Genomic DNA, 12,719 nt, shown 5'->3' with positions numbered 1-12,719 from the left:
AGCACACAATGCTCAGTCACTGCACACAACAAAATTGCATTTATGCCTCACCCATGCAAGGGAGCAGCCCCAAATGGCAAAATGACTACTCACGGTAAAATCATTTCCAAAACACATTTCTTTTTATTTAAAAAAGTGCTACATAAACTACATAGTGCTACATTCATCAAAAAGTGCTTGTGCACTGACTGTGGTTTCATTTCTGTTTCAACTCGCCAATAAACATTCCACAGAAACATCTAACATCTTAACAGAACATCTTCATAGAAAAACCTGAAGTAGCAGGTGAATCTCCATCGTCTGCCTCCATGTCAGCCATCATCGTTTGAGTGAGAGACAGATCGTACGCGCCAACACTCTTTATAAAAGAACTAGGTTCTAGGCTAGAATTCTAGAGCTGCCGGCGCGCAGGGGCACAACGTTCAGTTTTTTACATCCCATAATTCATTACCAGAACACGTTTTTTTTGTTTCAGTGAGATTTTCTTTTACTCAGTAACGCTTGTGCTGTAAAATGTACCGAAGTACATTACTCCAAAGAAAATGTACTTAAGTAAAAGTAAAATTACACATTTTAAAAAGTAGTTAAAAAAGTACAAGTACACAAAAAAGCTACTCAATTTCAGTAACGCGAGTAATGTAATTCGTTACTTTCCACCTCTGTATATTAATATGTGGCTCTAAAGAGAGAATTAGTGGGTATTCATCTTTTTTTTTCTGGCACATTCGAGCATCGGTGTTATTCATGTTCATCGATCTTAACCGAATCAAAAAAGTCTGGATTTACACGCACAGAAGTCCTACTGCAAAATTATTGTTTATAGCGATGTATTACTACCACCTAGTGGAATAAATTAGAGAAGTTGCTAGAAATGGGCTTGGTAGTAATTGCGTAATTATCTTTAAAAGAGTTGATTGGGAACTCTGAGCTAGGAAAGCTGAGATTGAACTTGGCCACAATAGATACAAGATCATTATGTAAAGCCAAAAATAATGGAAAATAAGTGAAATGCATCTAAAGTTGCAATGTAAGCAACTGTTGACTCCTAACATAGCTAAATCTGATCAAGCCAGTAAAAGATCACCTTCAACCAACAGTAAATAAAAAAGGCTAACCCAACTCAGACTATTTTAATTGGGAGAAAAGTTGGTTGAAGACATGCCAAATAGACATCACTCAAAAGATACTGACGGCACACAAAAAGTCACTTTCTTCCCTAACACCTCTCTGATCTAGTAGAGACCAGTAAAATCCACCCATTACCTACTCATGAAGCAGACACAGCCCCCTATAAATCAAATGGAATGATGGAATACACCATACGTAACAAGTAAATACAGACTGTTTATTTACAGAAATATACATAAGTGACAGCAACCGTACGAATAACAACTGTACGAAAATGCCAAATACGGATATAAATAAAGTTGTTGCATCCTGAGAGAATGCGTTACAGTGAATTTTACATGAGGAAGAAACTAGGCCAGTAAACATGTAGCATGTACACAATTAATGAATACGCTTAAAGAGCGGCAATACATAGTGTACAAAGAAAACTGTGTTTGGCGAGAGAGGGAAAACTCCCTTCCACTGAGTTATTTTAATGTAAGCAAGTGAATTGGAAGCATCGATTGCCACATCAGAGGGCTGCTAGGCTATGCAATGATCGGCATCAGCATTGCTACATTACAAAAATATACATACATTGCTATCATTCAATTTAATTTGATATTGAGTTAGTCCCATTATCCTTTGGGCAATTGAATAATAAACAGGGTATTGTTTTTCCTTATTGTTTCTTATTTATACAAACTTGAAGCGAGGACTTGCTTGTATTGCTTTTGAGTAACATTTCTAAAAATCTCTGTTAAGGGATACCTTTTATTTTCTGTATAGTTTTGGTATCTTTAACAATGTTCACTGAACTATTGAAGAAAATCTTTTAAACAAGAAAACAACTGTAATAATCTAGCTGTAACGCTGTAAGAGCAGATCATAAATGAGCAAGCTGTGTTAGTAGCTGCATCGTGGTCCGTTATCATGAACAATGCTTAGGATAGCATCTACTCATTGACTGTTTTTTGATTGACCTAACTCCAACACAGGACACCAAACCAGTGCTGGTTGGCAACATGCGAACACAACGACGTGTATTATGCTCCGAATCTCAAAAGGGCAGCGGCCGATCGCTTGGTCAGTTGACGCGGCAGGCTCGGATCATGAGGAACTGCAGCAGGATGAAGAGTGGTGAGACGATGAGGCCGAACCAGAGGTCCCTGGCCTGCTCCTGCTCCGCCAGCTTCTGGCACAGCAGCACCTCACACACCAGCTTCAGGCTGAGCACCGTCAGCACCCAGAGCAACCGCAGCACCGCCAGCCGCTTCTCGTTCTCCTGGTACAGGCGGATGGACACGATGGCCGTGAAGTAGGTGCTGAGGCCGTCGGCGGCGAACAGCGGCACAAACACCAGCCACCAGCTTAGCGTCGGTGTGAACATGTCCGCCCGCAGCGCCACCAGTACGCTGAAGACCAGGATGGCCGCCAGGTGGAGGAAGAGTTCAAAGGTGGCGAAGCCCAACCATTGCACCAGCTCTCTGAGGGAGAACAGCATTGTGGCTTGGGGGTTTTATGAGACTAGATACCGGTGCGGATGAAGAGTGAAAGCAGGGGCCAGATTGGCTGAGGCCAAGTCAGGGGCTGGTGTGTCAGTCCAGACTCCGGTTAATTGGGAATGACAGCAGAGACACGTTGGACGGCAAGGCACTGGAAGTAGCAGAGGAGTCTAGGTTACATCTTTGAGTCTGGTAGGCGAAGAGGGGCCCGAGGTTGGCTGCAGAACCAGGCCAATACAGAATCCGTCAGTACCTCCATAGGCCTTGGGCCTAAAGCAAAAGACAGCAAAAGAATAATGACCATTTAGATTGCAAAGATTTACCTAAAACGCAAGACAGCTGACATTACTCTGCGTAGAACACATATTTAGCCAGGTTAACATGCGAGCCATGTCCACACACACCTTACTACAGCATAATCATAAGGGGAAGTACGAACGCTTCTACATCAGAATGACATATAGTCATGTAATGTTAGATATCCCATCAAGCTGGTCTCCAGAGAGGCTAAGTAACAGTTGATTAATACAACTCAGCACTACAGTTCCTTTATGCAACTCAACACTACAGTTCATTACGTTAATACAGCTCAACACTACAGTGCTAGGACCCAGCCAAGTGAACTGACGTTGAGCAATGAAACGTATTCAATAAAAGTTTCAAAATCAATGTCAGTAGGGTTTATAGTGCAGTAAATCGTTATGATGTTGCATTGCTTTTTACCTGCGTTTTGTCCATTTATTTGGTAGCTAAAATATGACTTACGCTGGTGAGCTGTCTACTACTCGTCGTCAGTACACTCTCGCGAGATCTTAACTCACTACACTTCCTACGGTGGCCGCAAGCTGCCGCATAAACTAGAAAACTGGAGCAAGGAAGGAAGGAAGGAAGAATCCGGTAGAACACTTTTCAAGGGTAGGCACACTTTTCTGCTTAATTAAGCCTAAATATAAGTCACCTTTGTATGCACACGTTATTTCAGCATTTGGTAGGAGTTTTACAATATAGAGTATGATTAATTATGACAATAAAATCAATACATACTGCGGAAATTGTTACTGTATTTGTATTTATCTAGTCCTGTATTTCCCTGTGAGTCATGTAATAACAAGGTAATACTCTGAAAGCCCTTCACAAGTTTTTTTCTAAACTTGGATCTTTTTAAAAAGATTTACATTTGACTATATTGTAGATGATTTGTTAAACTATGCAATAGTCCTTATTTTAGTCAATATTTATGTTTATTGAGACGGTAAAACGTAATGCACCAACCCTCCTTCAAGAATTATGTTGTTATATATTAGTCAATATTTACATTTATTGAGACGTTAACACCTAATGCTCCAACCCTCTTCAAGAATAACGTTGTTATATATGTACAGTTAATATTATTATATCGGGACACATGGTGTTCCTATTTGGGACAGTCTGGTCGCAACCTGTTTTGGATAGGCATTATCCCGCGTGGTTGAGCCGGTTTCACGGTTACTTGGTGATACCAGAACAGAAACCCGTGGACCCAATGTGCTATGCCTACACTGCAAGGTATGTCAATGCCTTACTTTCTGGTTAACTCTTTGTTCTTTTTTATTTTCCAGCAGATATCTAAAATGCAGACGCCAGTCGAGTCTGTGCTCCACAGTGGTTATTTTCACCCAACACTGAGATACTGGCAGTCATGTGCAGCAGATTTAAGACCTGAAAACCTCATCTACCCAATCTTCATAACGTAAATATTTAATTTTAGAATATAATTCAATTGTATCAAGATAATTTGTCTGCATAGAACCATCATCAAAGTTGGGAAAACATAAAAGGAAAGTCGTTTATGGATAAACTTTCATTGGAGATGTGACCAAGTTGTAATTTTTCTAAAATGCCTTTTCTTTCACAGAGACAGTGAAGATGCAGTAGAGCCCATTGCAAGCCTTCCAGGTCAAGCCAGGTAAGGGTCGTAAACATAAGGAAAATTATAATAAATATGATCCTTTTCTTGAAACATAAACATAAAAATGAAGACTTCAATTGGGTTCACGTGTAGAAGGATTTGTCGAGTGTCATGTCGTTTATTATCACCAACCTTACACTGCGTTACATGATTAACAAAGACCTTACCTTAATCAGTCAAATTGACTTGAAAACACAACAGATGTAATTTTATTGTTATGAGAAGCCCCGTAGTCGAAGTCTGTTGTGTTTAGATAAAAACAGTCAAGGGTGGACCCAAAGCCAACTACTAGAGCTGAACGCAGATAAGAGGGGAATCCGTTAGGTCAATTCGCATCTACAGCTTCCTCCCTTTATCTCCATGTTGTGTCTTTTGGATTCAGTCATCCATCTCATCTTGGGAATATCTCTGGGAAAGGTTTTCAACCTTAACTGCATGATCACAATATGATATGATTCAGTCATCGTCAGAAGGGATCTATAATCCTGAGCAAGTGGCCTTTTTCTATACTTAACATTACGGGATAAACCCAAACATAGTATGGTTGAATCAAAACGTCATTATTGATCAGCATTTTTCATACTGCATGTGTGATCTTCAATCCCCAGGTATGGTGTTAATAAGCTTGAGGGAATGCTGAAGCCTCTTGTAGCAAACGGCTTAAAATGCGTGCTGATATTTGGTGTGCCGGCAAAAATAGAAAAGGTAAGGACACCCTTACTGGGAATTGTGTTTATATCATTTTGATGGATACTATGGTTTTTAATTACTCATTACTTACTGCCTATGGAAATTTTTTACATTGTTTTATTGTACATTATTAAATCATTAGGAGTCAAAGGTTTTCTGGTCAATGGATACATATGTAGGTGTTCAGTGTAATTCACAAAAAAGACATACATATTTGATTTAAAACAATATTGATTTTTAGCCCTGGATCGTCTCTTCATGTTTTTTGCACATAATCAAAGCTCATTGTGTGTGACCACTTGTTCTACCAGGATGACCGAGGATCTGGGGCAGACACGGACCAGACGCCGGCAGTGTTGGGCGTGAGGAAGATCCGCTCTCTGTTCCCCAATCTGCTGATCGCCTGCGATGTCTGTCTGTGTCCGTACACAGCGCACGGACACTGCGGTATGCGCACCCTCAATATGTAGGGTTTTCTATTCTATGGACACAGCCGCTAACAGCTATCGCATGTGCTGCTGCTGTATTGATGAGTGTGGTGTATGATGTCGTTTCAGGTATTCTACGTGAGGACGGCACATTGGACAACGACGCGAGCTGCATACGTCTAGGGGAGGTGGCGGTAGCTTACGCCAAGGCTGGTCAGTACTCTCTAATATTACCACATGTGTTTCAGTTGAAGCATTACTAATGTCCATTCCTCTATCCCTGTGCGGAACATCTTCTCTTAATCAATGGTTTCATTCTGTGTTATGGTGATAACGGTTGCTAATTTATTCGGAAGGTAATTGAAAGATAATTGCAATACTTTATTGATTCTAAAGCATTCCAAATATTAACAGGATTTATGGCATATTAACATTGAAATGGGATGTCAATGAGGGACATGGCATAGACTGGGCTGGGCTGAAAGGTTCTCTCCAAAAATAAATATATTTTACATGAGGATGTTAAAATGTATTCAATTTCTCAGAAATTTGGAGTTGCAATTAACTGCAATCGGGAAGCCATCAGATTATTAGGGTCAGATTATCTGACAATTATCTGACCCTATTCATGATATTGTAGAGATTACATCATTGCTGGGTATATGATTTCCTGTTTCGCTCTGATAGGCTGTAACATCATCGCCCCCTCTGACATGATGGATGGACGGGTGAGGGCTATCAAACAAGCACTGATGTCCAATGAAATGGGCAGCAAGGTATGCTGGAGCAGGCACAAAATGTCTAACTTAAAATCACAAACTATTATTGTTATCTTATGTAATATACTATGTTGTTACACTTGACCACAGCTTTTTTAAATCATGGATCGAAAATGGATGACATAATTGTGTTTTTTTATTTGTTTAAGGTTTCAGTGCTGAGCTACAGTGCAAAGTTTGCTTCATGCTATTATGGCCCTTTCAGGTAAGTGTGCTACATTCCGAAATTCAAATAGCCTAAACCCAGCCTACAGTGAGGTTAATTTGTTGATGTGTGGCTTCATGCAGAGATGCTGCCCAGTCCAAGCCTGCATTTGGAGATAGACGCTGCTATCAGCTGCCCCCTGGTGCCAGGGGACTGGCATTGCGGGCTGTGGTAAGATCTAATGCAGAATTTTGATCATGTATATTGTATGTTTTGTGCACAGATGGACACATGACTGTGTGATGTTGTAATGGTTTAGGAGCGGGATGTGAGAGAAGGAGCTGATATGCTGATGGTCAAACCTGGACTCCCGTATTTGGACATTGTGAGAGAGGTCAAAGACAAGGTAATTGACTATTATTTGGAGTGTGACTCAATTATGTTATTCAATTAATGCACAGACATACTTTGACTGGAGCTCAGTCGATCAGATCAACTTGTTCTGTCTGATCTTGGGTTTTTCTGTCTACTTTCCAATAACTGAATGTAAATTGATTTGTCTAGGACCTTTCCTTGATGGGGGACTCCTCCCTTCTTTTCTGTGGTCCCTACTTCCAGGAAAACCAAACCTCCTTTAGGCTAGTCCTCAAACACTAGCCGTATAGATGAACATGCATGCTTCTGTCATACTTTTTGTCATTTAGGGGCAGGGCTATATGGCTGCTAACGGTTGCGTTTAATCCATTGAGGAACATTATTTAAGTACATATTTATATCTAATCCAATTATTATATATTCTTTCAAGACAAGATTAGGAATCGGATCAATCCATATCACTTCTATGTAACCGATTACTTTGCTTTCATCTCATTTCCAATTCAACAAATATGTTTGTTGCTGTTTGGTTTTCCTTTATGGTTTCCAGGTGGAGCTAGCTGCTGGTTCGTGGTCGCTATGTTTTGTAACTTGTACTTGTTTTGTAACTTGTATTGACCTAAAGTGATCCAGCACTGTATGAATAATGCTTGAACTGACTGGTGTCTCCGCAGCACCCGAATCACCCGCTGGCGGTGTACAACGTGTCGGGGGAGTTCGCCATGCTGTGGCACGGGGCCCAGGCCGGGGCCTTCGACCTGAAGGCCGCCGTGATGGAGTCCATGACGGCCTTCCGCAGGGCAGGTGAGATCATCTGTATGGTTTCACTAGGAACTCAATCTATCGGCCTACTGACTCACTAAGTAGATACTCAAACTGTTGGCCTACTCACGCTCAGTAGATACTCAAACTATAGGCCTACTCACTCTCAGTAGATACTCAAACTGGTAGCCTACCCTACTCACTCTCTCAGTAGATACTCAAACTGTAGTCCTACTCACTCTCTCAGTAGATACTCAAACTGTAGTCCTACTCACTCTCTCAGTAGATACTCAAACTTTTGGCCTACTCACCTTCTCAGTAGATACTCAAACTGTAGGCCTACTCACTCTCTCAGTAGATACTCAAACTGTAGGCCTACTCACTCTCTCAGTAGATACTCAAACTGTAGGCCTACTCACTCTCAGTATATACCCTTTTGTCTCTGTCGGATGCGAGCTGCTAATTTTAAGCAAAATAACCAGACCAAAGGTCTTTTGAACTTGGTTTCATTCTGGCTGTGTTCTGTGGCAGGCGCTGACATCATCATCACCTACTACACACCTCAGCTGCTAGGATGGCTGAAAGAGTAAAGGCAAGAGAGATCGGACATGCGGCAGGACAATGTGGACCAAGAATTAAAGAATCCATTTTAAAAGAAGACAGAATGCATACCGTTAAATGGGAGGATTTTAAATATTTATCCTGCATTTAAAGCTGACGAAAAATATCCCGTACCAAAGTATTTTTAAAAAATAACCTTTGTTTTATGCCAAGTCATTGAGTGTTATATGAATGTATCTTGTTGTAGCCTACTTGACTTCCAATAAAACGCAACAAAAGACAATCTTATTATGTTGTTGACCTGGTGATATCATGTTTAATTGAATATGCTTTTTTCCCTTTGGTTGTCTGAACTCCGGCAGAGAGGGTCCTTTTCTGCAGGCATGGCAGGCCTTAGTATTTTTAAGGTCAAGAACTACATTTGGGATCGCTTGCTTGACTCATGCTGTTGTGTGGACATGAATGGCAAACTGTCAGTCTCACCAAGTTCCTAGAACTTACAACCCTAAAAAGTCCTGATTATCAAACTGAAGCTGTTCTAGGAAACACAGGATTTGTGTTTGGCGAGTATACGTTTGGGACTGACACAGGGGACTCTTGGCAGCCGCTCTGTATGGGGTCCTTTCTGCGTAAGGAGTTGTGATGGTGTGGCTTCATACAAACATTGGGGCCATGGTCTGAGATAGCCTCAATCAGCATCCTGTGGGCCAAATCCTGACCAGCAGCCATGTTATCTGGTTCCCCCATCCTCTCCAACTGCAACGAATAATGTTAATGTAATTTAAAGAAAGAAATCGAATTATATTGGCATGTTACTTATTATGTGTTCAATATTTAAAACTGCCCTGCTATCATGGCCTACATTGATACTATTTCAGTGGAATTTCATCTGGGAGCTAACATGCCATCAGTGTTTATAACCCGATGCTGTGTATTCCCTATCCTAGGTTATCAATCATGCAAATAAACACTTTGAACAGTGTCTCATTGCTGGGTCAGTGTGTGTGTGTGTGTGTTGTCTGTGTGTTTTTATACACTGAATAGTGTGACATTGTGTAAGTGTGCGAGGCCTGGGTGTTGTCAGACCTCTCTACTCTTTCGTCCTGACCCAAAAATGATTTGCACTGTGGGATTTATTTTCCATTGAAACTTTAAAGCAACGAACGAAACAGTGTTTCTTAACAACGCCGACAGGGGGCGCCTCTGCCGTGTGCCGCGAGGACCAGTTGTATGTGACGTATAGGGGGAGTGCGGAGGGTTGCTGTGATTTAAGTCCCAATCATCTGGATGGATGTTATCACTCTCAGAGGGAGACTCTCTTCAACATCAGCTCAAGAGCTGCTCCACAACAACAGACCGGATTTAGGGAATATATTAGCCCACACAAGGATGCTACCGGGATTAAAGCTAAAATGAGTTGGAATAGGGGTTGTTGGTTGTTGTCGGCTGACTTTATTACCATTTAAAAGAGAGTTGTTGGACATACAGTGGGATATACTCACTTCAAAAGGTGAGCTCGTGGAGTGAAATCTCTTCACTCGAACTCTCGCGCGGAAAAAACAACAAATCCAAAAACATGAGATTAAAACACGAAATGGGATACTGTTTCTTAGTGGCAATGGTTTGCTTACCTTTTGCAAAAGGTCGAGCGCCGCCCCGGACTACTAACATAACCGTAGCCGTGATGCTTCCAGACAATTATCAAAAATACCCCTGGGCTCTGGCGAGAGTTTTCCCGGCGATACTCATGGCACGTGAGGACCTCCAGGAGAAGTACGGGCTCCTCGTGGGCCGCTCCATGAACATCCTAAACTTCAGCACGGAGGACCCGGTGGCGGGCTCCTGCGTGGAGAGCAAAGCGCAGGTAGTCGCCGTGGACGCCAAACTTTACATCCGTCCCGATGTGTTCATCGGACCGGGATGCGTGTACCCCCTCGCCTCGGTGGGGAGGTTCGCGTCTCACTGGAAGCTGCCGTTGATAACGGCCGGAGGCCCGGCGTACGGGTTCGATAAGCGGGAAGAGTACCGGACAATCATGCGAACCGGACCGTCGACCACCAAACTGGGAGAGTTCGCGAGCATGCTTCATTCCCACTTCAACTGGACCACTCGGGCGGTGGTGATCTTCCACGACCTGAGACAGGACGACCGACCCCACTACTTTCTCTCGGAGGGGATATTTCTAAATTTGAAATTTGAGTTGAACGTGACGATCGAAGCCCAGCCGTACCAGGCCCACAGCAAAGAGTACAAGGACCTCATCACCTGTATGAAGGAAAATGGAAGAAGTAAGTTCCTTATATAATAGCGCCATACATTAGCATCATGAGCTGGACACTTTTTATTTTGATGTGTGAGAAAAAAGAATAGCATTTAGTCCATGTCTTGTTGTTTTGACCCAGGAGGTTGTCAGTTACTAAACCTACAATATCCTACAATACCCCGCCCCCCCGGTTTCCCAGATGTTAAGCAGGGTCGACAGAAATAGATGCGGGGAATAGCCTACTTACAAGAGGAATGTTTAGGCTGTGGACAGTCTGTTGCTTTATTGGCGGAGGACCACCTGTGTTTTAAGAGGGGGGCATGCTTTCGTTGGCCACTCAGTGTGTTTGTGTGTTTGTGTGTGTGTGTGTGTGTGTGTGTGTGTGTGTGTGTGTGTGTGTGTGTGTGTGTGTGTGTGTGTGTGTGTGTGTGTGTGTGTGTGTGTGTGTGTGTGTGTGTGTGTGTGTGTGTGTGTGTGTGTGTGTCTGTGTGTCTGTGTGTGTATGTGCGGGAAGGGGGGGGGGGGGGAGGATGCATCTCATGTGTGATCGATACACATGCCAGACATTTTGGAGAATAGAAAATGCATCAATGATTGAGCTACCGTTTGGACTTCAAAAATGCTCCTGTGTGCTGTGGCATTGCAATAAGCAGAAAGAAGACATAGGTCCATGGTCCAAACTGTTTTATTTAATTCAAATCAATAGCCTACACAAGCTTAAATCCAACATGGGGCTATTATATCGGTCGTTCATGCACTTAGGCCTAGGCAAATTAAGTATGGGGGATTAATATAACGATGTCGATATAACCTTCTTATATAGATCTATGTTTATTTGTGGTGTAACACATATAGACAATTTTTGGGCTGTTTAAATGTAACACAAATATAGTCCCGTATATTAATTGTGAATAATCAGGGTTTAGTCTCCGTGTCAAAATTAAAAGTCCTTTGAAATTTAGCTCACATGATTGTAGACTATCACACAAATGGGGGAGATTGCGATGCGTTATAGGCGTTTAGTCCTAGCTATTTAATTCAATAAAGATAGGCCAACTGTTATTGACTGTGTTTTTATCAAGCTAAATTATCGACATGTATTTTGTTCTCTCGTTAAACATTAACTAAATAAATCGAAGGTCGCCTGTTTGGATAATGAAGCAATATAGCTAACGTTAACCATGGTCCATGGACAGGCACCAGACCCTGTTAGAGTCCCCCCGGGGTCTCGGAGGGTAATGGTTTAGTCCGGACTTGTCCTGGCTCGGCATTCCGCCAATGCTGTCCCGTCAGACACGGCCCTCCTTACTTCTTGCGTCATCGATCGACAATGTCCACATGGGTGCCTTTTGTTTGGACCGGGGGTCTGAGGCTAACGAGAGGGTCAGGTTAGGTAGGCCCACACCTCTGGGGAATAACAGCCACTGTTCAGTTGGCAAATGTTTGAGAAGTCATTAAGTATTATCTTCATCTATCTTTTGTTGATCTCTTCTTTTATGGTATGGGACCAGCTCTTCTTAGTGGGATTTGTCACACTTGAGATGTTTGGAAAACTGTTGATACCTTGCAAAACAGAATGCAAAAATGGATCACTGTCTTGCATCTTGAAAAGTTCTGAGTTATTGTTAACAGAATACAATACACACAGCCTAGGTCTTGCCAGTATCTAAACCAAAGCACGTTTTATGTGCTTTGCATTACTATCGATAGTGTACCTCGATTGTAATTTGTACAGAAGCCTATGCTGCAGAATAATTATTACTGAATAGGATCTCAAGCATGTAAGCTTCCTTGAGAAAGAGTTAGCCATCAGCCAACATTGATTTTTAAAGCCAACAGTACTCTATTGGAAAAAACGACGGGGCAAGCTAATTGGTTTGCCTATTCAAGTGTTGTGTGCTGTTGAAAAGGGAACGGGTACAAATCTCAGGCCTTCACAATATGGGTATTGTACAACGCATGTTGGTTGACATATGATAATTCAAAGAGCTGGCCAATGTGTGCTTTATGTTCCCGTGTTGGTTGAAAATTACTGATTATTTTGAGTCACTTAATGTTAAAGAATTCCTCTGGAATATTGGCACAGATTTGGTCCATCCATTTTTAAAATTGATTAACAAGCAGAAATACGATTCAAGAGTTACACATGTTTGGAG

The 12,719-nt window shown here is 42.0% G+C and overlaps 3 protein-coding genes across 5 annotated transcripts in view; 2 read left to right on the top strand and 1 right to left on the bottom strand.

The window, feature by feature from the left end:
- Nucleotides 1-1,324: 1,324 nt before the first annotated feature.
- tmem203 (transmembrane protein 203) lies at nucleotides 1,325-3,442 on the bottom strand. 2 transcript variants are annotated; one of them, XM_030353341.1, is made up of 2 exons: nucleotides 3,336-3,442; nucleotides 1,325-2,882 (listed from the first exon to the last, which is right to left on the bottom strand). In XM_030353341.1, exon 2 carries the CDS (start codon nucleotides 2,609-2,611, stop codon nucleotides 2,195-2,197), a length of 417 nt encoding a protein of 138 aa, XP_030209201.1. In that variant the 5' UTR covers nucleotides 2,612-2,882; nucleotides 3,336-3,442; the 3' UTR covers nucleotides 1,325-2,194. The 2 variants fall into 2 exon arrangements, with proteins under 2 accessions (XP_030209201.1, XP_030209202.1); XM_030353342.1 differs by having other exon boundaries at nucleotides 3,378-3,428.
- alad (aminolevulinate dehydratase) lies at nucleotides 3,430-8,588 on the top strand. 2 transcript variants are annotated; one of them, XM_030353337.1, is made up of 12 exons: nucleotides 3,430-3,527; nucleotides 4,214-4,341; nucleotides 4,507-4,557; nucleotides 5,169-5,265; nucleotides 5,562-5,697; nucleotides 5,808-5,891; nucleotides 6,366-6,454; nucleotides 6,607-6,662; nucleotides 6,746-6,833; nucleotides 6,922-7,008; nucleotides 7,652-7,781; nucleotides 8,271-8,588. In XM_030353337.1, the coding sequence occupies exons 2-12, from the start codon at nucleotides 4,223-4,225 to the stop codon at nucleotides 8,327-8,329; spliced, it is 996 nt and encodes a 331-aa protein (XP_030209197.1). In that variant the 5' UTR covers nucleotides 3,430-3,527; nucleotides 4,214-4,222; the 3' UTR covers nucleotides 8,330-8,588. The 2 variants fall into 2 exon arrangements, with proteins under 2 accessions (XP_030209197.1, XP_030209199.1); XM_030353339.1 differs by having other exon boundaries at nucleotides 3,439-3,527; nucleotides 4,211-4,341.
- A 985-nt stretch (nucleotides 8,589-9,573) lies between these two features.
- The window catches only part of npr2 (natriuretic peptide receptor 2), a 41,182-nt gene continuing 38,036 nt past the window's right edge, over nucleotides 9,574-12,719 (top strand). Inside the window, exon 1 of the mRNA XM_030353336.1 lies at nucleotides 9,574-10,588. Coding sequence (XP_030209196.1) covers nucleotides 9,877-10,588 — 712 coding nt within the window. The 5' untranslated portion in view covers nucleotides 9,574-9,876. The remainder of the gene's footprint in view (nucleotides 10,589-12,719) is intronic.

Source organism: Gadus morhua, chromosome 4, assembly GCF_902167405.1.
Source record: "Gadus morhua chromosome 4, gadMor3.0, whole genome shotgun sequence".
Taxonomy (NCBI): Eukaryota; Metazoa; Chordata; class Actinopteri; order Gadiformes; family Gadidae; genus Gadus; species Gadus morhua.
This window is presented reverse-complemented; position numbering and strand designations above follow the sequence as displayed.

Coding starts and splice junctions, on each gene's coding strand:
- tmem203 (XM_030353341.1), bottom strand. CDS start 2,611: ATGCTGTTCTCCCTCAGAGAGCTGGTGCAATGGTTGGGCTTCGCCACC.
- alad (XM_030353337.1), top strand. CDS start 4,223: ATGCAGACGCCAGTCGAGTCTGTGCTCCACAGTGGTTATTTTCACCCA. Junction 5,698..5,807: donor CACAGCGCACGGACACTGCG/GTATGCGCACCC, acceptor ATGTCGTTTCAG/GTATTCTACGTGAGGACGGC. Junction 7,782..8,270: donor GACGGCCTTCCGCAGGGCAG/GTGAGATCATCT, acceptor GTTCTGTGGCAG/GCGCTGACATCATCATCACC.